At 47.0% G+C, this 20,931-nt stretch overlaps 2 protein-coding genes across 14 annotated transcripts in view; both read right to left on the bottom strand.

The window, feature by feature from the left end:
• Positions 1 to 462, bottom strand: part of MUC16 (mucin 16, cell surface associated) — a 161,524-nt gene extending 161,062 nt beyond the window's left edge. For all 13 annotated transcript variants that reach the window (XM_029610950.1, XM_029610960.1, XM_029610949.1 and 10 more), the window contains exon 1: positions 90 to 462. In XM_029610950.1, coding sequence (XP_029466810.1) covers positions 90 to 108 — 19 coding nt within the window. In that variant the 5' untranslated portion in view covers positions 109 to 462. The remainder of the gene's footprint in view (positions 1 to 89) is intronic.
• Positions 463 to 1,092: 630 nt separating this feature from the next.
• Positions 1,093 to 19,532, bottom strand: LOC115097646 (mucin-2-like; the record flags this gene model as incomplete). The annotated part of the gene is made up of 14 exons (XM_029613577.1): positions 19,332 to 19,532; positions 17,774 to 17,902; positions 16,099 to 16,472; positions 15,753 to 15,810; positions 12,238 to 13,454; positions 10,243 to 10,395; positions 8,665 to 9,318; positions 6,844 to 7,719; positions 6,493 to 6,561; positions 3,736 to 4,017; positions 2,797 to 3,636; positions 2,368 to 2,512; positions 1,702 to 2,027; positions 1,093 to 1,608 (listed from the first exon to the last, which is right to left on the bottom strand). Coding segments are annotated over exons 1-14 (5,658 nt in total), but the record flags the coding sequence as incomplete, so codon positions are not given.
• Between the last annotated feature and the right edge of the window lie 1,399 nt (positions 19,533 to 20,931).

A 20,931-nucleotide genomic window follows, 5' to 3' on the forward strand; every position in this document is an offset into this window, starting at 1 on the left:
TCTATCCGTGGGCCAAGCTCATGAATTTTCAAGACAATTTATTCCACAGTCATAGCATACATGCAGAGTTAAACAATGGCTTTTCTTACTTGTTGTTGATGGCATCATTGAGCTTACAGATGCTGTAGAAGGGTTAGTAGGTCTTGTTAAAGTTGTGACTGTTGGTGTAGTAGTTGGAGAGGTTGAGGGCGATGTGCTTGTCAACTGCGTAGTTGTGCTTTCAGTTGCTGTTGAGGTTGTTGGTGCACTACTTGTTATCTTTTGGGAGGTTGTTCCTGCAGTTGTAGCTGTGGAACTCTGAGCAGTTGTTGCTGTACTGATTGCTGTGCTTGTGACTGTAGTTTGAACAGTAGAGGGTGATGTACTTAATTGTGTAGTTGTGCTTGCAGGGGTTGTGGTTGCTGTTGAACTGCTGGTTGGCTGAGATGTGGTTGTCCCTGCAGTTGTAGTGGTAGAACTCTGTGTAGAGCTTGCTGTACTGCTTGCTGTGGTGGTGGCTGTTGGTGTAGCAGTTGGAGAGGTTGTGGGCGATGTACTTGTCAACTGCGTAGTTGTGCTTTCAGTTGCTGTTGAGGTTGTTGGTGCACTATTTGTTATCTTTTGGGAGGTTGTTCCTGCAGTTGTAGCTGTGGAACTCTGAGCAGTTGTTGCTGTACTGATTGTTGTGCTTGTGACTGTAGTTGGAACAGTAGAGGGTGATGTACTTATTTGTGTAGTTGTGCTTGCAGGGGTTGTGGTTGCTGATGAACTGCTAGTTGGATGAGGTGTGATTGTCCCTGGAGTTGTAGTGGTAGTACTCTCTGTAGAGCTTGCTGTACTGCTTGCTGTGGTGGTGGCTGTTGGTGTAGTAGTTGGAGAGGTTGTGGGCGATGTACTTGTCAACTGCGTAGTGCTTTCAGTTGCTGTTGAGCTTGTTGGTGCACCGCTTGTTATCTTTTGGGAGGTTGTTCCTGCAGTTGTAGCTGTGGAACTCTGAGCAGTTGTTGCTGTACTGATTGCTGTGCTTGTGACTGTAGTTGGAACAGTAGAGGCTGATGAACTTAATTGTGTAGTTGTGCTCGTAGGGGTTGTGGTTGCTGATGAAATGCTGGTTGGCTGAGGTGTGGTTGTCCCTGCAGTTGTAGTGGTAGAACTCTCTGTAGAGCTTGCTGTACTGCTTGCTGTGGTGGTGGCTGTTGGTGTAGTAGTTGGAGAGGTTGTGGGTGATGTACTTGTCAACTGTGTAGTTGTGCTTTCAGTTGCTGTTGAGGTTGTTGGTGCACTACTTGTTATCTTTTGGGAGGTTGTTCCTGCAGTTGTAGCTGTGGAAGTCTGTGCAGTTGTTGCTGTACTGATTGCTGTGCTTGTGACTGTAGTTGGAACAGTAGAGGCTGATGAACTTAATTGTGTAGTTGTGCTCGCAGGGGTTGTGGTTGCTGATGAACTGCTGATTGGCTGAGGTGTGGTTGTCCCTGCAGTTGTAGTGGTAGAACTCTGTGTAGAGCTTCCTGTACTGCTTGCTGTGGTGGTGGCTGTTGGTGTAGCAGTTGGAGAGGTTGTGGGCGATGTACTTGTCAACTGCGTAGTTGTGCTTTCAGTTGCTGTTGAGGTTGTTGGTGCACTACTTGTTATCTTTTGGGAGGTTGTTCCTGCAGTTTTAGCTGTGGAACTCTGAGCAGTTGTTGCTGTACTGATTGCTCTGCTTGTGACTGTAGTTGGAACAGTAGAGACTGATGAACTTAATTGTGTAGTTGTGCTCGCAGGGGTTGTGGTTGCTGATGAACTGCTGATTGGCTGAGGTGTGGTTGTCCCTGCAGTTGTAGTGGTAGAACTCTGTGTAGAGCTTCCTGTACTGCTTGCTGTGGTGGTGGCTGTTGGTGTAGCAGTTGCAGAGGTTGTGGGCGATGTACTTGTCAACTGCGTAGTTGTGCTTTCAGTTGCTGTTGAGGTTCTTGGTGCACTACTTGTTATCTTTTGGGAGGTTGTTCCTGCAGTTGTAGCTGTGGAACTCTGGGCAGTTGTTGCTGTACTGATTGCTGTGCTTATCACTGTAGTTGGAACAGTAGAGGCTGATGAACTTAATTGTGTAGTTGTGCTCGCAGGGGTTGTGGTTGCTGATGAACTGCTGGTTGTCTGAGGTGTGGTTGTCCCTGCAGTTGTAGTGGTAGAACTCTGTGTAGAGCTTGCTGTACTGCTTGCTATGGTGGTGGCTGTAGGTGTAGCAGTTGGAGAGGTTGTGGGCGATGTACTTGTCAACTGCGTAGTTGTGCTTTCAGTTGCTGTTGAGGTTGTTGGTGCACTACTTGTTATCTTTTGGGAGGTTGTTCCTGCAGTTGTAGCTGTGGAACTCTGAGCAGTTGTTGCTGTACTGATTGCTGTGCTTATCACTGTAGTTGGAACAGTAGAGGCTGATGAACTTAATTGTGTAGTTGTGCTCGCAGGGGTTGTGGTTGCTGATGAACTGCTGGTTGTCTGAGGTGTGGTTGTCTCTGCAGTTGTAGTGGTAGAACTCTCTGTAGAGCTTGCTGTACTGCTTGCTATGGTGGTGGCTGTAGGTGTAGCAGTTGGAGAGGTTGTGGGCGATGTACTTGTCAACTGCGTAGTTGTGCTTTCAGTTGCTATTGAGGTTGTTGGTGCACTACTTGTTATCTTTTGGGAGGTTGTTCCTGCAGTTGTAGCTGTGGAACTCTGAGCAGTTGTTGCTGTACTGATTGCTGTGCTTGTGACTGTAGTTGGAACAGTAGAGGCTGATGAACTTAATTGTGTAGTTGTGCTTGCAGGGGTTGTGGTTGCTGTTGAACTGCTGGTTGGCTGAAATGTGGTTGTCCCTGCAGTTGTAGTGGTAGAACTCTGTGTAGAGCTTGCTGTACTGCTTGCTGTGGTGGTGGCTGTTGGTGTAGTAGTTGGAGAGGTTGTGGGCGATGTGCTTGTCAACTGCATAGTTGTGCTTTCAGTTGTTGTTGAGGTTGTTGGTGCACTACTTGTTATCTTTTGGGAGGTAGTTCCTGCAGTTGTAGCTGTGGAACTCTGAGCAGCTGTTGCTGTACTGATTGCTGTGCTTGTGACTGTAGTTTGAACAGTAGAGGGTGATGTACTTAATTGTGTAGTTGTGCTTGCAGGGGTTGTGGTTGCTGTTGAACTGCTGGTTGGCTGAAATGTGGTTGTCCCTGCAGTTGTAGTGGTAGAACTCTGTGTAGAGCTTGCTGTACTGCTTGCTGTGGTGGTGGCTGTTGGTGTAGTAGTTGGAGAGGTTGTGGGCGATGTGCTTGTCAACTGCATAGTTGTGCTTTCAGTTGTTGTTGAGGTTGTTGGTGCACTACTTGTTATCTTTTGGGAGGTTGTTCCTGCAGTTGTAGCTGTGGAACTCTGAGCAGTTGTTGCTGTACTGATTGCTGTGCTTGTGACTGTAGTTGGAACAGTAGAGACTAATGAACTTAATTGTGTAGTTGTGCTCGCAGGGGTTGTGGTTGCTGATAAACTGCTAGTTGGCTGAGGTGTGGTTGTCCCTGCAGTTGTAGTGGTAGAACTCTCTGTAGAGCTTGCTGTACTGCTTGCTGTGGTGGTGCCTGTTGGTGTAGCAGTTGGAGAGGTTGTGGGCGATGTACTTGTCAACTGCGTAGTTGTGCTTTCAGTTGCTGTTGAGGTTGTTGGTGTACTACTTGTTATCTTTTGGGAGGTTGTTCCTGCAGTTGTAGCTGTGGAACTCTGGGCAGTTGTTTCTGTACTGATTGCTGTGCTTGTGACTGTAGTTGGAACAGTAGAGGCTGATGAACTTAATTGTGTAGTTGTGCTCGCAGGGGTTGTGGTTGCTGATGAACTGCTGGTTGTCTGAGGTGTGGTTGTCCCTGAAGTTGTAGTGGTAGAACTCTCTGTAGAGCTTGCTGTACTGCTTGCTATGGTGGTGGCTGTAGGTGTAGCAGTTGGAGAGGTTGTGGGCGATGTACTTGTCAACTGCGTAGTTGTGCTTTCAGTTGCTGTTGAGGTTGTTGGTGCACTACTTGTTATCTTTTGGGAGGTTGTTCCTGCAGTTGTAGCTGTGGAACTCTGAGCAGTTGTTGCTGTACTGATTGCTGTTCTTGTGACTGTAGTTGGAACAGTAGAGGCTGATGGACTTAATTGTGTAGTTGTGCTCGCAGGGGTTGTGGTTGCTGATGAACTGCTGGTTGTCTGAGGTGTGGTTGTCCCTGCAGTTGTAGTGGTAGAACTCTCTGTAGAGCTTGCTGTACTGCTTGCTATGGTGGTGGCTGGAGGTGTAGCAGTTGGAGAGGTTGTGGGCGATGTACTTGTCAACTGCGTAGTTGTGCTTTCAGTTGCTGTTGAGGTTGTTGGTGCACTACTTGTTATCTTTTGGGAGGTTGTTCCTGCAGTTGTAGCTGTGGAACTCTGAGCAGTTGTTGCTGTACTGATTGCTGTGCTTGTGACTGTAGTTGGAACAGTAGAGGTTGATGAAATTAATTGTGTAGTTGTGCTCGCAGGGGTTGTGGTTGCTGATGAACTGCTGGTTGGCTGAGGTGTGGTTGTCCCTGCAGTTGTAGTGGTAGAACTCTCTGTAGAGCTTGCTGTACTGCTTGCTATGGTGGTGGCTATTGGTGTAGTAGTTGGAGAGGTTGTGGGCAATGTACTTGTCAACTGTGTAGTTGTGCTTTCAGTTGGTGTTGAGGTTGTTGGTGCACTACTTGTTATCTTTTGGGAGGTTGTTCCTGCAGTTGTAGCTGTGGAACTCTGAGCAGTTGTTGCTGTACTGATTGCTGTGCTTGTGACTGTAGTTGGAACAGTAGTGACTGATGAACTTAATTGTGTAGTTGTGCTCGCAGGGTTTGTGGTTGCTGATGAACTGCTGGTTGGCTGAGGTGTGGTTGTCCCTGCAGTTGTAGTGGTAGAACTCTGTGTAGAGCTTGCTGTACTGCTTGCTGTGGTGGTGGCTGTTGGTGTAGGAGTTGGAGAGGTTGTGGGCGATGTACTTGTCAACTGCGTAGTGCTTTCAGTTGCTGTTGAGCTTGTTGATGCACTGCTTGTTATCTTTTGGGAGGTTGTTCCTGCAGTTGTAGCTGTGGAACTCTGGGCAGTTGTTGCTGTACTGATTGCTGTGCTTGTGACTGTAGTTGGAACAGTAGAGACTGATGAACTTAATCGTGTAGTTGTGCTCGCAGGGGTTGTGGTTGCTGATGAACTGCTGGTTGGCTGAGGTGTGGTTGTCCCTGCAGTTGTAGTGGTAGAACTCTCTGTAGAGCTTGCTGTACTGCTTGCTATGGTGGTGGCTGTTGGTGTAGTAGTTGGAGAGGTTGTGGGCAATGTACTTGTCAACTGTGTAGTTGTGCTTTCAGTTGCTGTTGAGGTTGTTGGTGCACTACTTGTTATCTTTTGGGAGGTTGTTCCTGCAGTTGTAGCTGTGGAACTCTGAGCAGTTGTTGCTGTACTGATTGCTGTGCTTGTGACTGTAGTTGGAACAGTAGTGACTGATGAACTTAATTGTGTAGTTGTGCTCGCAGGGTTTGTGGTTGCTGATGAACTGCTGGTTGGCTGAGGTGTGGTTGTCCCTGCAGTTGTAGTGGTAGAACTCTGTGTAGAGCTTGCTGTACTGCTTGCTGTGGTGGTGGCTGTTGGTGTAGTAGTTGGAGAGGTTGTGGGCAATGTACTTGTCAACTGTGTAGTTGTGCTTTCAGTTGGTGTTGAGGTTGTTGGTGCACTACTTGTTATCTTTTGGGAGGTTGTTCCTGCAGTTGTAGCTGTGGAACGCTGAGCAGTTGTTGCTGTACTGATTGCTGTGCTTGTGACTGTAGTTGGAACAGTAGAGACTGATGAAATTAATCGTGTAGTTGTGCTCGCAGGGGTTGTGGTTGCTGATGAACTGCTGGTTGGCTGAGGTGTGGTTGTCCCTGCAGTTGTAGTGGTAGAACTCTGTGTAGAGCTTGCTGTACTGCTTGCTGTGGTGGTGGTTGTTGGTGTAGCAGTTGGAGAGGTTGTGGGTGATGTACTTGTCAACTGTGTAGTTGTGCTTTCAGTTGCTGTTGAGGTTGTTGGTGTACTACTTGTTATCTTTTGGGAGGTTGTTCCTGCAGTTGTAGCTGTGGAACTCTGGGCAGTTGTTGCTGTACTGATTGCTGTGCTTGTGACTGTAGTTGGAACAGTAGAGGCTGATGAACTTAATTGTGTAGTTGTGCTCGCAGGGGTTGTGGTTGCTGATGAACTGCTGGTTGTCTGAGGTGTGGTTGTCCCTGAAGTTGTAGTGGTAGAACTCTCTGTAGAGCTTGCTGTACTGCTTGCTATGGTGGTGGCTGTAGGTGTAGCAGTTGGAGAGGTTGTGGGCGATGTACTTGTCAACTGCGTAGTTGTGCTTTCAGTTGCTGTTGAGGTTGTTGGTGCACTACTTGTTATCTTTTGGGAGGTTGTTCCTGCAGTTGTAGCTGTGGAACTCTGAGCAGTTGTTGCTGTACTGATTGCTGTGCTTGTGACTGTAGTTGGAACAGTAGAGGCTGATGGACTTAATTGTGTAGTTGTGCTCGCAGGGGTTGTGGTTGCTGATGAACTGCTGGTTGTCTGAGGTGTGGTTGTCCCTGCAGTTGTAGTGGTAGAACTCTCTGTAGAGCTTGCTGTACTGCTTGCTATGGTGGTGGCTGGAGGTGTAGCAGTTGGAGAGGTTGTGGGCGATGTACTTGTCAACTGCGTAGTTGTGCTTTCAGTTGCTGTTGAGGTTGTTGGTGCACTACTTGTTATCTTTTGGGAGGTTGTTCCTGCAGTTGTAGCTGTGGAACTCTGAGCAGTTGTTGCTGTACTGATTGCTGTGCTTGTGACTGTAGTTGGAACAGTAGAGGCTGATGAAATTAATTGTGTAGTTGTGCTCGCAGGGGTTGTGGTTGCTGATGAACTGCTGGTTGGCTGAGGTGTGGTTGTCCCTGCAGTTGTAGTGGTAGAACTCTCTGTAGAGCTTGCTGTACTGCTTGCTATGGTGGTGGCTATTGGTGTAGTAGTTGGAGAGGTTGTGGGCAATGTACTTGTCAACTGTGTAGTTCTGCTTTCAGTTGGTGTTGAGGTTGTTGGTGCACTACTTGTTATCTTTTGGGAGGTTGTTCCTGCAGTTGTAGCTGTGGAACTCTGAGCAGTTGTTGCTGTACTGATTGCTGTGCTTGTGACTGTAGTTGGAACAGTAGTGACTGATGAACTTAATTGTGTAGTTGTGCTCGCAGGGTTTGTGGTTGCTGATGAACTGCTGGTTGGCTGAGGTGTGGTTGTCCCTGCAGTTGTAGTGGTAGAACTCTGTGTAGAGCTTGCTGTACTGCTTGCTGTGGTGGTGGCTGTTGGTGTAAGAGTTGGAGAGGTTGTGGGCGATGTACTTGTCAACTGCGTAGTGCTTTCAGTTGCTGTTGAGCTTGTTGATGCACTGCTTGTTATCTTTTGGGAGGTTGTTCCTGCAGTTGTAGCTGTGGAACTCTGGGCAGTTGTTGCTGTACTGATTGCTGTGCTTGTGACTGTAGTTGGAACAGTAGAGACTGATGAACTTAATCGTGTAGTTGTGCTCGCAGGGGTTGTGGTTGCTGATGAACTGCTGGTTGGCTGAGGTGTGGTTGTCCCTGCAGTTGTAGTGGTAGAACTCTCTGTAGAGCTTGCTGTACTGCTTGCTATGGTGGTGGCTGTAGGTGTAGCAGTTGGAGAGGTTGTGGGCGATGTACTTGTCAACTGCGTAGTTGTGCTTTCAGTTGCACTACTTGTTATCTTTTGGGAGGTTGTTCCTGCAGCTGTAGCTGTGGAACTCTGAGCGGTTGTTGCTGTACTGATTGCTGTGCTTGTGACTGTAGTTGGAACAGTAGAGGCTGATGAACTTAATTGTGTAGTTGTGCTCGCAGGGGTTGTGGTTGCTGATGAACTGCTGGTTGTCTGAGGTGTGGTTGTCCCTGCAGTTGTAGTGGTAGAACTCTCTGTAGAGCTTGCTGTACTGCTTCCTATGGTGGTGGCTGTAGGTGTAGCAGTTGGAGAGGTTGTGGGCGATGTACTTGTCAACTGCGTAGTTGTGCTTTCAGTTGCTGTTGAGGTTGTTGGTGCACTACTTGTTATCTTTTGGGAGGTTGTTCCTGCAGTTGTAGCTGTGGAACTCTGAGCAGTTGTTGCTGTACTGATTGCTGTGCTTGTGACTGTATTTGGAACAGTAGAGGCTGATGAACTTAATTGTGTAGTTGTGCTCGCAGGGTTTGTGGTTGCTGATGTACTGCTGGTTGGCTGAGGTGTGGTTGTCCCTGCAGTTGTAGTGGTAGAACTTTGTGTAGAGCTTGCTGTACTGCTTGCTGTGGTGGTGGCTGTTGGTGTAGGAGTTGGAGAGGTTGTGGGCGATGTACTTGTCAACTGCGTAGTGCTTTCAGTTGCTGTTGAGCTTGTTGGTGCACTGCTTGTTATCTTTTGGGAGGTTGTTCCTGCAGTTGTAGCTGTGGAACTCTGGGCAGTTGTTGCTGTACTGATTGCTGTGCTTGTGACTGTAGTTGGAACAGTAGAGACTGATGAACTTAATTGTGTAGTTGTACTCGCAGGGGTTGTGGTTGCTGATGAACTGCTGGTTGGCTGAGGTGTGGTTGTCCCTGCAGTTGTAGTGGTAGAACTCTCTGTAGAGCTTGCTGTACTGCTTGCTGTGGTGGTGGCTGTTGGTGTAGTAGTTGGAGAGGTTGTGGGCGATGTACTTGTCAACTGTGCAGTTGTGCTTTCAGTTGCTGTTGAGGTTGTTGGTGCACTACTTGTTATCTTTTGGGAGGTTGTTCCTGCAGTTGTAGCTGTGGAACTCTGGGCAGTTGTTGCTGTACTGATTGCTGTGCTTGTGACTGTAATTGGAACAGTAGAGGCTGATGAACTTAATTGTGTAGTTGTGCTCGCAGGGGTTGTGGTTGCTGATGAACTGCTGGTTGTCTGAGGTGTGGTTGTCCCTGCAGTTGTAGTGGTAGAACTCTCTGTAGAGCTTGCTGTACTGCTTGCTATGGTGGTGGCTGTAGGTGTAGCAGTTGGAGAGGTTGTGGGCGATGTACTTGTCAACTGCGTAGTTGTGCTTTCAGTTGCTGTTGAGGTTGTTGGTGCACTACTTGTTATCTTTTGGGAGGTTGTTCCTGCAGTTGTAGCTGTGGAACTCTGAGCAGTTGTTCCTGTACTGATTGCTGTGCTTGTGACTGTAGTTTGAACAGTAGAGGGTGATGTACTTAATTGTATAGTTGTGCTTGCAGGGGTTGTGGTTGCTGTTGAACTGCTGGTTGGCTGAAATGTGGTTGTCCCTGCAGTTGTAGTGGTAGAACTCTGTGTAGAGCTTGCTGTACTGCTTGCTGTGGTGGTGGCTGTTGGTGTAGTAGTTGGAGAGGTTGTGGGCGATGTGCTTGTCAACTGCGTAGTTGTGCTTTCCGTTGTTGTTGAGGTTGTTGGTGCTCTGCTTGTTATCTTTTGGGAGGTTGTTCCTGCAGTTGTAGCTGTGGAACTCTGGGCAGTTGTTGCTGTACTGATTGCTGTGCTTGTGACTGTAGTTGGAACAGTAGAGGGTGATGTACTTAATTTTGTAGTTGTGCTTGCAGGGGTTGTGGTTGCTGATGAACTGCTAGTTGGCTGAGGTGTGGTTGTCCCTGGAGTTGTAGTGGTAGTACTCTCTGTAGAGCTTGCTGTACTGCTTGCTGTGGTGGTGGATGTTGGTGTAGTAGTTGGAGAGGTTGTGGGCGATGTACTTGTCAACTGCGTAGTGCTTTCAGTTGCTGTTGAGGTTGTTGGTGCTCTGCTTGTTATCTTTTGGGAGGTTGTTCCTGCAGTTGTAGCTGTGGAACTCTGGGCAGTTGTTGCTGTACTGATTGCTGTGCTTGTGACTGTAGTTGGAACAGTAGAGGCTGATGAACTTAATTGTGTAGTTGTGCTCGCATGGGTTGTGGTTGCTGATGAACTGCTGGTTGTCTGAGGTGTGGTTGTCCCTGCAGTTGTAGTGGTAGAACTCTCTGTAGAGCTTGCTGTACTGCTTGCTATGGTGGTGGCTGTAGGTGTAGCAGTTGGAGAGGTTGTGGGCGATGTACTTGTCAACTGCGTAGTTGTGCTTTCAGTTGCTGTTGAGGTTGTTGGTGCGCTACTTGTTATCTTTTGGGAGGTTGTTCCTGCAGTTGTAGCTGTGGAACTCTGAGCAGTTGTTGCTGTACTGATTGCTGTGCTTGTGACTGTAGTTGGAACAGTAGTGGCTGATGAACTTAATTGTGTAGTTGTGCTCGCAGGGGTTGTGGTTGCTGATGAACTGCTGGTTGGCTGAGGTGTGGTTGTCCCTGCAGTTGTAGTGGTAGAACTCTCTGTAGAGCTTGCTGTACTGCTTGCTGTGGTGGTGGCTGTTGGTGTAGTAGTTGGAGAGGTTGTGGGCGAGGTACTTGTCAACTGTGTAGTTGTGCTTTCAGTTGCTGTTGAGGTTGTTGGTGCACTACTTGTTATCTTTTGGGAGGTTGTTCCTGCTGTTGTAGCTGTGGAACTCTGTGCAGTTGTTGCTGTACTGATTGCTGTGCTTGTGACTGTAGTTGGAACAGTAGTGACTGATGAACTTAATTGTGTAGTTGTGCTCGCAGGGGTTGTGGTTGCTGATGAACTGCTGGTTGGCTGAGGTGTGGTTGTCCCTGCAGTTGTAGTGGTAGAACTCTGTGTAGAGCTTGCTGTACCGCTTGCTGTGGTGGTGGCTATTGGTGTAGCAGTTGGACTGGTTGTGGGCGATGTACTTGTCAACTGCGTAGTGCTTTCAGTTGCTGTTGAGCTTGTTGGTGCACTGCTTGTTATCTTTTGGGAGGTTGTTCCTGCAGTTGTAGCTGTGGAACTCTGGGCAGTTGTTGCTGTACTGATTGCTGTGCTTGTGACTGTAGTTGGAACAGTAGAGGCTGATGAAATTAATTGTGTAGTTGTGCTCGCAGGGGTTGTGGTTGCTGATGAACTGCTGGTTGGCTGAGGTGTGGTTGTCCCTGCAGTTGTAGTGGTAGAACTCTCTGTAGAGCTTGCTGTACTGCTTGCTGTGGTGGTGGCTGTTGGTGTAGTAGTTGGAGAGGTTGTGGGCAATGTACTTGTCAACTGTGTAGTTGTGCTTTCAGTTGGTGTTGAGGTTGTTGGTGCACTACTTGTTATCTTTTGGGAGGTTGTTCCTGCAGTTGTAGCTGTGGAACTCTGAGCAGTTGTTGCTGTACTGATTGCTGTGCTTGTGACTGTAGTTGGAACAGTAGTGACTGATGAACTTAATTGTGTAGTTGTGCTCGCAGGGTTTGTGCTTGCTGATGAACTGCTGGTTGGCTGAGGTGTGGTTGTCCCTGCAGTTGTAGTGGTAGAACTCTGTGTAGAGCTTGCTGTACTGCTTGCTGTGGTGGTGGCTGTTGGTGTAGTAGTTGGAGAGGTTGTGGGCAATGTACTTGTCAACTGTGTAGTTGTGCTTTCAGTTGGTGTTGAGGTTGTTGGTGCACTACTTGTTATCTTTTGGGAGGTTGTTCCTGCAGTTGTAGCTGTGGAACTCTGAGCAGTTGTTGCTGTACTGATTGCTGTGCTTGTGACTGTAGTTGGAACAGTAGAGACTGATGAACTTAATCGTGTAGTTGTGCTCGCAGGGGTTGTGGTTGCTGATGAACTGCTGGTTGGCTGAGGTGTGGTTGTCCCTGCAGTTGTAGTGGTAGAACTCTGTGTAGAGCTTGCTGTACTGCTTGCTGTGGTGGTGGTTGTTGGTGTAGCAGTTGGAGAGGTTGTGGGTGATGTACTTGTCAACTGTGTAGTTGTGCTTTCAGTTGCTGTTGAGGTTGTTGGTGTACTACTTGTTATCTTTTGGGAGGTTGTTCCTGCAGTTGTAGCTGTGGAACTCTGGGCAGTTGTTGCTGTACTGATTGCTGTGCTTGTGACTGTAGTTGGAACAGTAGAGGCTGATGAACTTAATTGTGTAGTTGTGCTCGCAGGGGTTGTGGTTGCTGATGAACTGCTGGTTGTCTGAGGTGTGGTTGTCCCTGCAGTTGTAGTGGTAGAACTCTCTGTAGAGCTTGCTGTACTGCTTGCTATGGTGGTGGCTGTAGGTGTAGCAGTTGGAGAGGTTGTGGGCGATGTACTTGTCAACTGCGTAGTTGTGCTTTCAGTTGCTGTTGAGGTTGTTGGTGCACTACTTGTTATCTTTTGGGAGGTTGTTCCTGCAGTTGTAGCTGTGGAACTCTGAGCAGTTGTTGCTGTACTGATTGCTGTGCTTGTGACTGTAGTTGGAACAGTAGAGGCTGATGAAATTAATTGTGTAGTTGTGCTCGCAGGGGTTGTGGTTGCTGATGAACTGCTGGTTGGCTGAGGTGTGGTTGTCCCTGCAGTTGTAGTGGTAGAACTCTCTGTAGAGCTTGCTGTACTGCTTGCTATGGTGGTGGCTATTGGTGTAGTAGTTGGAGAGGTTGTGGGCAATGTACTTGTCAACTGTGTAGTTGTGCTTTCAGTTGGTGTTGAGGTTGTTGGTGCACTACTTGTTATCTTTTGGGAGGTTGTTCCTGCAGTTGTAGCTGTGGAACTCTGAGCAGTTGTTGCTGTACTGATTGCTGTGCTTGTGACTGTAGTTGGAACAGTAGTGACTGATGAACTTAATTGTGTAGTTGTGCTCGCAGGGTTTGTGGTTGCTGATGAACTGCTGGTTGGCTGAGGTGTGGTTGTCCCTGCAGTTGTAGTGGTAGAACTCTGTGTAGAGCTTGCTGTACTGCTTGCTGTGGTGGTGGCTGTTGGTGTAAGAGTTGGAGAGGTTGTGGGCGATGTACTTGTCAACTGCGTAGTGCTTTCAGTTGCTGTTGAGCTTGTTGATGCACTGCTTGTTATCTTTTGGGAGGTTGTTCCTGCAGTTGTAGCTGTGGAACTCTGGGCAGTTGTTGCTGTACTGATTGCTGTGCTTGTGACTGTAGTTGGAACAGTAGAGACTGATGAACTTAATCGTGTAGTTGTGCTCGCAGGGGTTGTGGTTGCTGATGAACTGCTGGTTGTCTGAGGTGTGGTTGTCCCTGCAGTTGTAGTGGTAGAACTCTCTGTAGAGCTTGCTGTACTGCTTGCTATGGTGGTGGCTGTAGGTGTAGCAGTTGGAGAGGTTGTGGGCGATGTACTTGTCAACTGCGTAGTTGTGCTTTCAGTTGCTGTTGAGGTTGTTTGTGCACTACTTGTTATCTTTTGGGAGGTTGTTCCTGCAGTTGTAGCTGTGGAACTCTGAGCAGTTGTTGCTGTACTGATTGCTGTGCTTGTGACTGTAGTTGTAACAGTAGAGACTGATGAACTTAATCGTGTAGTTGTGCTCGCAGGGGTTGTGGTTGCTGATGAACTGCTGGTTGTCTGAGGTGTGGTTGTCCCTGCAGTTGTAGTGGTAGAACTCTCTGTAGAGCTTGCTGTACTGCTTGCTATGGTGGTGGCTGTAGGTGTAGCAGTTGGAGAGGTTGTGGGCGATGTACTTGTCAACTGCGTAGTTGTGCTTTCAGTTGCTGTTGAGGTTGTTTGTGCACTACTTGTTATCTTTTGGGAGGTTGTTCCTGCAGTTGTAGCTGTGGAACTCTGAGCAGTTGTTGCTGTACTGATTGCTGTGCTTGTGACTGTAGTTGGAACAGTAGTGACTGATGAACTTAATTGTGTAGTTGTGCTCGCAGGGTTTGTGCTTGCTGATGAACTGCTGGTTGGCTGAGGTGTGGTTGTCCCTGCAGTTGTAGTGGTAGAACTCTGTGTAGAGCTTGCTGTACTGCTTGCTGTGGTGGTGGCTGTTGGTGTAGTAGTTGGAGAGGTTGTGGGCAATGTACTTGTCAACTGTGTAGTTGTGCTTTCAGTTGGTGTTGAGGTTGTTGGTGCACTACTTGTTATCTTTTGGGAGGTTGTTCCTGCAGTTGTAGCTGTGGAACTCTGAGCAGTTGTTGCTGTACTGATTGCTGTGCTTGTGACTGTAGTTGGAACAGTAGAGACTGATGAACTTAATCGTGTAGTTGTGCTCGCAGGGGTTGTGGTTGCTGATGAACTGCTGGTTGGCTGAGGTGTGGTTGTCCCTGCAGTTGTAGTGGTAGAACTCTGTGTAGAGCTTGCTGTACTGCTTGCTGTGGTGGTGGTTGTTGGTGTAGCAGTTGGAGAGGTTGTGGGTGATGTACTTGTCAACTGTGTAGTTGTGCTTTCAGTTGCTGTTGAGGTTGTTGGTGTACTACTTGTTATCTTTTGGGAGGTTGTTCCTGCAGTTGTAGCTGTGGAACTCTGGGCAGTTGTTGCTGTACTGATTGCTGTGCTTGTGACTGTAGTTGGAACAGTAGAGGCTGATGAACTTAATTGTGTAGTTGTGCTCGCAGGGGTTGTGGTTGCTGATGAACTGCTGGTTGTCTGAGGTGTGGTTGTCCCTGAAGTTGTAGTGGTAGAACTCTCTGTAGAGCTTGCTGTACTGCTTGCTATGGTGGTGGCTGTAGGTGTAGCAGTTGGAGAGGTTGTGGGCAATGTACTTGTCAACTGCGTAGTTGTGCTTTCAGTTGCTGTTGAGGTTGTTGGTGCACTACTTGTTATCTTTTGGGAGGTTGTTCCTGCAGTTGTAGCTGTGGAACTCTGAGCAGTTGTTGCTGTACTGATTGCTGTGCTTGTGACTGTAGTTGGAACAGTAGAGGCTGATGGACTTAATTGTGTAGTTGTGCTCGCAGGGGTTGTGGTTGCTGATGAACTGCTGGTTGTCTGAGGTGTGGTTGTCCCTGCAGTTGTAGTGGTAGAACTCTCTGTAGAGCTTGCTGTACTGCTTGCTATGGTGGTGGCTGTAGGTGTAGCAGTTGGAGAGGTTGTGGGCGATGTACTTGTCAACTGCGTAGTTGTGCTTTCAGTTGCTGTTGAGGTTGTTGGTGCACTACTTGTTATCTTTTGGGAGGTTGTTCCTGCAGTTGTAGCTGTGGAACTCTGAGCAGTTGTTGCTGTACTGATTGCTGTGCTTGTGACTGTAGTTGGAACAGTAGAGGCTGATGAAATTAATTGTGTAGTTGTGCTCGCAGGGGTTGTGGTTGCTGATGAACTGCTGGTTGGCTGAGGTGTGGTTGTCCCTGCAGTTGTAGTGGTAGAACTCTCTGTAGAGCTTGCTGTACTGCTTGCTGTGGTGGTGGCTGTTGGTGTAGTAGTTGGAGAGGTTGTGGGCAATGTACTTGTCAACTGTGTAGTTGTGCTTTCAGTTGGTGTTGAGGTTGTTGGTGCACTACTTGTTATCTTTTGGGAGGTTGTTCCTGCAGTTGTAGCTGTGGAACTCTGAGCAGTTGTTGCTGTACTGATTGCTGTGCTTGTGACTGTAGTTGGAACAGTAGAGGCTGATGAACTTAATTGTGTAGTTGTGCTCGCAGGGGTTGTGGTTGCTGATGAACTGCTGGTTGGCTGAGGTGTGGTTGTCCCTGCAGTTGTAGTGGTAGAACTCTCTGTAGAGCTTGCTGTACTGCTTGCTGTGGTGGTGGCTGTTGGTGTAGTAGTTGGAGAGGTTGTGGGCGATGTACTTGTCAACTGTGTAGTTGTGCTTTCAGTTGGTGTTGAGGTTGTTGGTGCACTACTTGTTATCTTTTGGGAGGTTGTTCCTGCAGTTGTAGCTGTGGAACTCTGTGCAGTTGTTGCTGTACTGATTGCTGTGCTTGTGACTGTAGTTGGAACAGTAGTGACTGATGAACTTAATTGTGTAGTTGTGCTCGCAGGGGTTGTGGTTACTGATGAACTGCTGGTTGGCTGAGGTGTGGTTGTCCCTGCAGTTGTAGTGGTAGAACTCTGTGTAGAGCTTGCTGTACTGCTTGCTGTGGTGGTGGCTGTTGGTGTAGCAGTTGGAGAGGTTGTGGGCAATGTACTTGTCAACTGCGTAGTGCTTTCAGTTGCTGTTGAGCTTGTTGGTGCACTGCTTGTTATCTTTTGGGAGGTTGTTCCTGCAGTTGTAGCTGTGGAACTCTGGGCAGTTGTTGCTGTACTGATTGCTGTGCTTGTGACTGTAGTTGGAACAGTAGAGGCTGATGAACTTAATTGTGTTGTTGTGCTCGTAGGGGTTGTGGTTGCTGATGAAATGCTTGTTGGCTGAGGTGTGGTTGTCCCTGCAGTTGTAGTGGTAGAACTCTCTGTAGAGCTTGCTGTACTGCTTGCTGTGGTGGTGGCTGTTGGTGTAGCAGTTGGAGAGGTTGTGGGCAATGTACTTGTCAACTGCGTAGTTGTGCTTTCAGTTGCTGTTGAGGTTGTTGGTGCACTGCTTGTTATCTTTTGGGAGGTTGTTCCTGCAGTTGTAGCTGTGGAACTCTGAGCAGTTGTTGCTATACTGTTGGCTGTGATTGTGATTGAAGTTGGAACAATATTGGGAGATGTACTTAATTGTGTAGGTGTGCTTGTAGGGTTTGTGGTTGCTGGTTCACTGCTTGTAGTCTGAGTTGACGTTATCACTTCAGTTGTTTTCATAGTTATTACTTGTGAAGTGCTTTCCGCAGCTGTACTGGTGGAAGTTGCCTTGCTTGTGGTCTCTTCAGCTGTGGTTGTAGCTGGTGTGGTGGTAGAAAATACTGTACTCTTGATTGTAGTGGTTGTTTCTTCAATGACAGAGTAGAATATGTTACAGATGTCCACATTGGAACCCAACTAAGTACTTCCTGTGCTTAGCTGTACAAGGTTTTCATGTAACAACTATCAAATTTGACTCTTGTTGAAATGGAATTTATACTTTAGTTTCCTTACAAATATGAAATATGTTCCTTTCCAAAATGACATGATAGCAGGAGCAAATCAGCATTATCAAACACTGCAATATCATTCTTAGAATGAATTTATCTTAAAATCAGGAAGAGTAATGTTATGGGCTTCTGGAGGCTTTAAGAGGAGCTTCAGGGAAATTATTACATTATTGATAATGTCTTCTCTCACTTCCCTGGGTCTGTTCATCCTTCAAGAATCTCCAGTTGATGATCTATAGGCCCTCTCGCTCCCTTCTCCACATTTATTAGAGTAGGCTACTTACCCCTGCCTTCTTCTCCTTCCATTTATTTTCCTGCTTCCTTAATGTTCTCATATTAGAAACTTTCAAAGATTGCTGAGTTATTGAATATAGGTGCTTATGTGGGGCGCCTACATTCAGTGACTTTAGGGGCCTAGAAAACTTATTTCACCATAGGCCCAACCTTAACGAGAGGCATGTAATGTTGATTTGGTATAACTTTAGGTAACTAAATTTAGGGAGTGTAAAGGGAGAACCTAACCTTAGGTACCTAAATTAGGGAATCAGTGCTGCATCCCTAAGTTCATTCTCCTGCTCTGGGCAAGGCCCTGGCTTCGCCCACTTTTAAGGCACCAAAATTAAAATGCTCAGACATGGCAGATTTAAACATTCAAAAGTATAGGTGCCTAGCTCTTAAATTAGGCACAGTATACATTTTAAATATCGTGTTCTGTGTTATGTAACTAGATCTGCCTCTTAGTAAGTTTACAGCCACTCATCAGCTAAATATGGAATCTAGATAGTAATTATGCAATTCCAAATTACTCTCCCGGTATTCAATAAATATCTTTTACCTTAGAGGAAGAAATTCTTACCGAGCACCATCTCACTTCCTAGTGTTTCGAGGTTCTTTATACTTTTCTAGGCCTGCCTGTTCTAGTTTTCCCTTTCCATACTATGACATATATTCCTGTGGTTTTCTCTCTGTCTTTATTTTACAATGTGATTTCACGTACGCTGCAGCCATCCAGTTCAATAAATCTAGTTGGTGAGAACCCAGAGGATCTCAGTTGAGACTTTCCCTTGAGGCTCTCTGCACTGCTCTCTTACTGAGCGAGCAGGGAATGAATCCAGGAACCACTATCGTGATTGCCTTTGCTGTACGACTGTACTACTTACCTGCACTAGTGGTCCTGGTACTTGTGAGTGGTGCTGTAGTTGGAGCAGTGCTCTGTGGAGTTGTGGAGTTTGGTTTTCCTCCAAGTGGACTGTTCGTTACTGGGTTAATGAGTTCTTCAGTTACTATACCTGAAATAAATAAATGAATAAATATTTTGATCTGAAGAAATCAAGAGAATGTAGATGTCATGTTGTAAAAAGAAAGCCAAACAGGAATGACCTTTTTTTAAATTTATCATGTTTCTAGAGTATTTTTTACCAAATGATATTTTTTTTCTTTGCAACTACCTTTTTATTAATTTACAAGACATTCAGTTCACTTTGGAGACTGCATCTCATTCATTTAATTCAGTTATTAGGTTTCTAATACAGGGAGATCTGGTCCATTCATCTGTCTGTCCGTGACCCTCGATCACTGGCAATATTATGGGAAGTAGGATATTGCACTTTAATTTCTGTTCAGCATGTGATGTGGAAGTCGCATTGGATGGGTTTCTTGCTTTTCTTGCACACATTGCAAGCTGTACAAGAACTCAAGGCCTGCAACTACCTCTTGTGAGCACACGACTACATTCTTCAACGATACCTGAACTATTGTGGGATTTTCTGCTGTGTACCCTGTGCCGTATTCTCCCAGTAGAACTCATTCCGGTAAACCCTGCCCTGCAGGTTATTACCGCACCATCTACAGGATCACATTCTGGGTTTCTGGATCTCAGACTATCTTCTCATCATCTCCACAGAACAGTCATCCACGGCGTACCCCGCACTGCGGGACACTACCAGATCTGTATGTCTGAGGTATTGCTACACTTCTGAAGAAACTGTCTGGCGCACCCCGCTCCGTGGCCCATGGAGCGGGGTTCGCTCCGTGGGCTGAGGGCCGTGGGCTGAGGGCCGTGGGCTGAGGGATAAACCCCCGATTGTGACATCGGGGGTTTATCCCTCAGCTCAGAACTGAACTTTATTACAGCTCCCGCTCTGCGGGCTCTGCTTTCCTTTTCTGCATAATAAAGACTCTTTCTTACAGCTCTGTCCTAGACCACTGAGACCACACCTACCGATGGTGAGGCTCACTGGGCTCCTCCCTGTGCATGGAGACACCTCTCACCTCGGCCCAGGGTTCACACTTTTACAACAAACATAACAATGAGTTTCCATCAGGAGTTCACCAATATATGCATCTCAATCTAATTCAAACTTATGATGAATATGAAAAAAACAGTTCCAATTGTTGAGAATGCAGGATACAGTGCGGAAACACTGATATCTCATCATATTAACAACCAGACACCAAAGTTACTACAACTTTTTCACTGAGCCCATGTCAGCTGAACCAGACCACTAAAGCTATAATCATAAAAAGTATTCAAAAGCAAAATATATTTTGTCTACTCTTTCTTAATAAAGGACATAGGCCTCCTTCAGTATCTGGGAAGTAGAAATCAAGTCCTCATTCATACACACAGTCTATCCGTGGGCCAAGCTCATGAATTTTCAAGACAATTTATTCCACAGTCATAGCATACATGCAGAGTTAAACAATGGCTTTTCTTACTTGTTGTTGATGGCATCATTGAGCTTACAGATGCTGTAGAAGGGTTAGTAGGTCTTGTTAAAGTTGTGACTGTTGGTGTAGTAGTTGGAGAGGTTGTGGGCGATGTACTTATCAACTGCGTAGTTGTGCTTTCAGTTGCTGTTGAGGTTGTTGGTGCACTACTTGTTATCTTTTGGGAGGTTGTTCCTGCAGTTGTAGCTGTGGAGCTCTGAGCAGTTGTTGCTGTAATGATTGCTGTGCTTGTGACTGTAGTTGGAACAGTCGAGGCTGATGAACTTAATTGTGTAGTTGTGCTCGCAGGGGTTGTGGTTGCTGATGAACTGCTGGTTGTCTGAGGTGTGGTTGTCCCTGCAGTTGTAGTGCTAGAACTCTCTGTAGAGCTTGCTGTACTGCTTGCTGTGGTGGTGGCTGTTGGTGTAGTAGTTGGAGAGGTTGAGGGCGATGTGCTTGTCAACTGCGTAGTTGTGCTTTCAGTTGTTGTTGAGGTTGTTGGTGCACTACTTGTTATCTTTTGGGAGGTTGTTCCTGCAGTTGTAGCTGTGGAACTCTGAGCAGTTGTTCCTGTACTGATTGTTGTGCTTGTGACTGTAGTTGGAACAGTAGAGGGTGATGTACTTAATTGTGTAGTTGTGCTTGCAGGGGTTGTGGTTGCTGATGAACTGCTGGTTGGCTGAGGTGTGGTTGTCCCTGCAGTTGTAGTGGTAGAACTCTCTGTAGAGCTTGCTGTACTGCTTGCTGTGGTGGTGGCTGTTGGTGTAGCAGTTGGAGAGGTTGTGGGCGATGTACTTGTCAACTGCGTAGTTGTGCTTTCAGTTGCTGTTGAGGTTGTTGGTGCACTGCTTGTTATCTTTTGGGAGGTTGTTCCTGCAGTTGTAGCTGTGGAACTCTGAGCAGTTGTTGCTGTACTGATTGTTGTGCTTGTGACTGTAGTTGGAACAGAAGAGGGTGATGTACTTAATTGTGTAGTTGTGCTTGCACGGGTTGTGGTTGCTGAGGAACTGCTGGTTGGCTGAGGTTTGGTTGTCCCTGCAGTTGTGGTAGAACTCTCTGTAGAGCTTACGGTACTGCTTGCTGTGGTGGTGGCTGTTGGTGTAGTAGTTGGAGAGGTTGTGGGCGATGTACTTGTCAACTGCGTAGTTGTGCTTTCAGTTGCTGTTGAGGTTGTTGGTGCACTGCTTGTTATCTTTTGGGAGGTTGTTCCTGCAGTTGTAGCTGTGGAACTCTGAGCAGTTGTCGCTGTACTGATTGCTGTGCTTGTGACTGTAGTTGGAACAGTAGAGAGTGATGTACTTAATTGTGTAGTTGTGCTTGCAGGGGTTGTGGTTGCTGATGAACTGCTGGATGGCTGAGGTGTGGTTGTCCCTGCAGTTGTAGTGGTAGAACCCTCTGTAGAGCTTGCTGCACTGCTTGCTGTGGTGGTACCTGTTGGTGTAGTAGTTGGAGAGGTTGTGGGCGATGTACTTGTCAGCTGCGTAGTTGTGCTTTCAGTTGCTGTTGAGGTTGTTGGTGCAGTACTTGTTATCTTTTGGGAGGTTGTTAATGCAGTTGTAGCTGTGGAACTCTGAGCAGTTGTTGCTGTACTGATTGTTGTGCTTGTGAC

The sequence above is a fragment of the Rhinatrema bivittatum genome, chromosome 8 (assembly GCF_901001135.1).
Source record: "Rhinatrema bivittatum chromosome 8, aRhiBiv1.1, whole genome shotgun sequence".
In the NCBI taxonomy this organism is placed as follows: Eukaryota; Metazoa; Chordata; class Amphibia; order Gymnophiona; family Rhinatrematidae; genus Rhinatrema; species Rhinatrema bivittatum.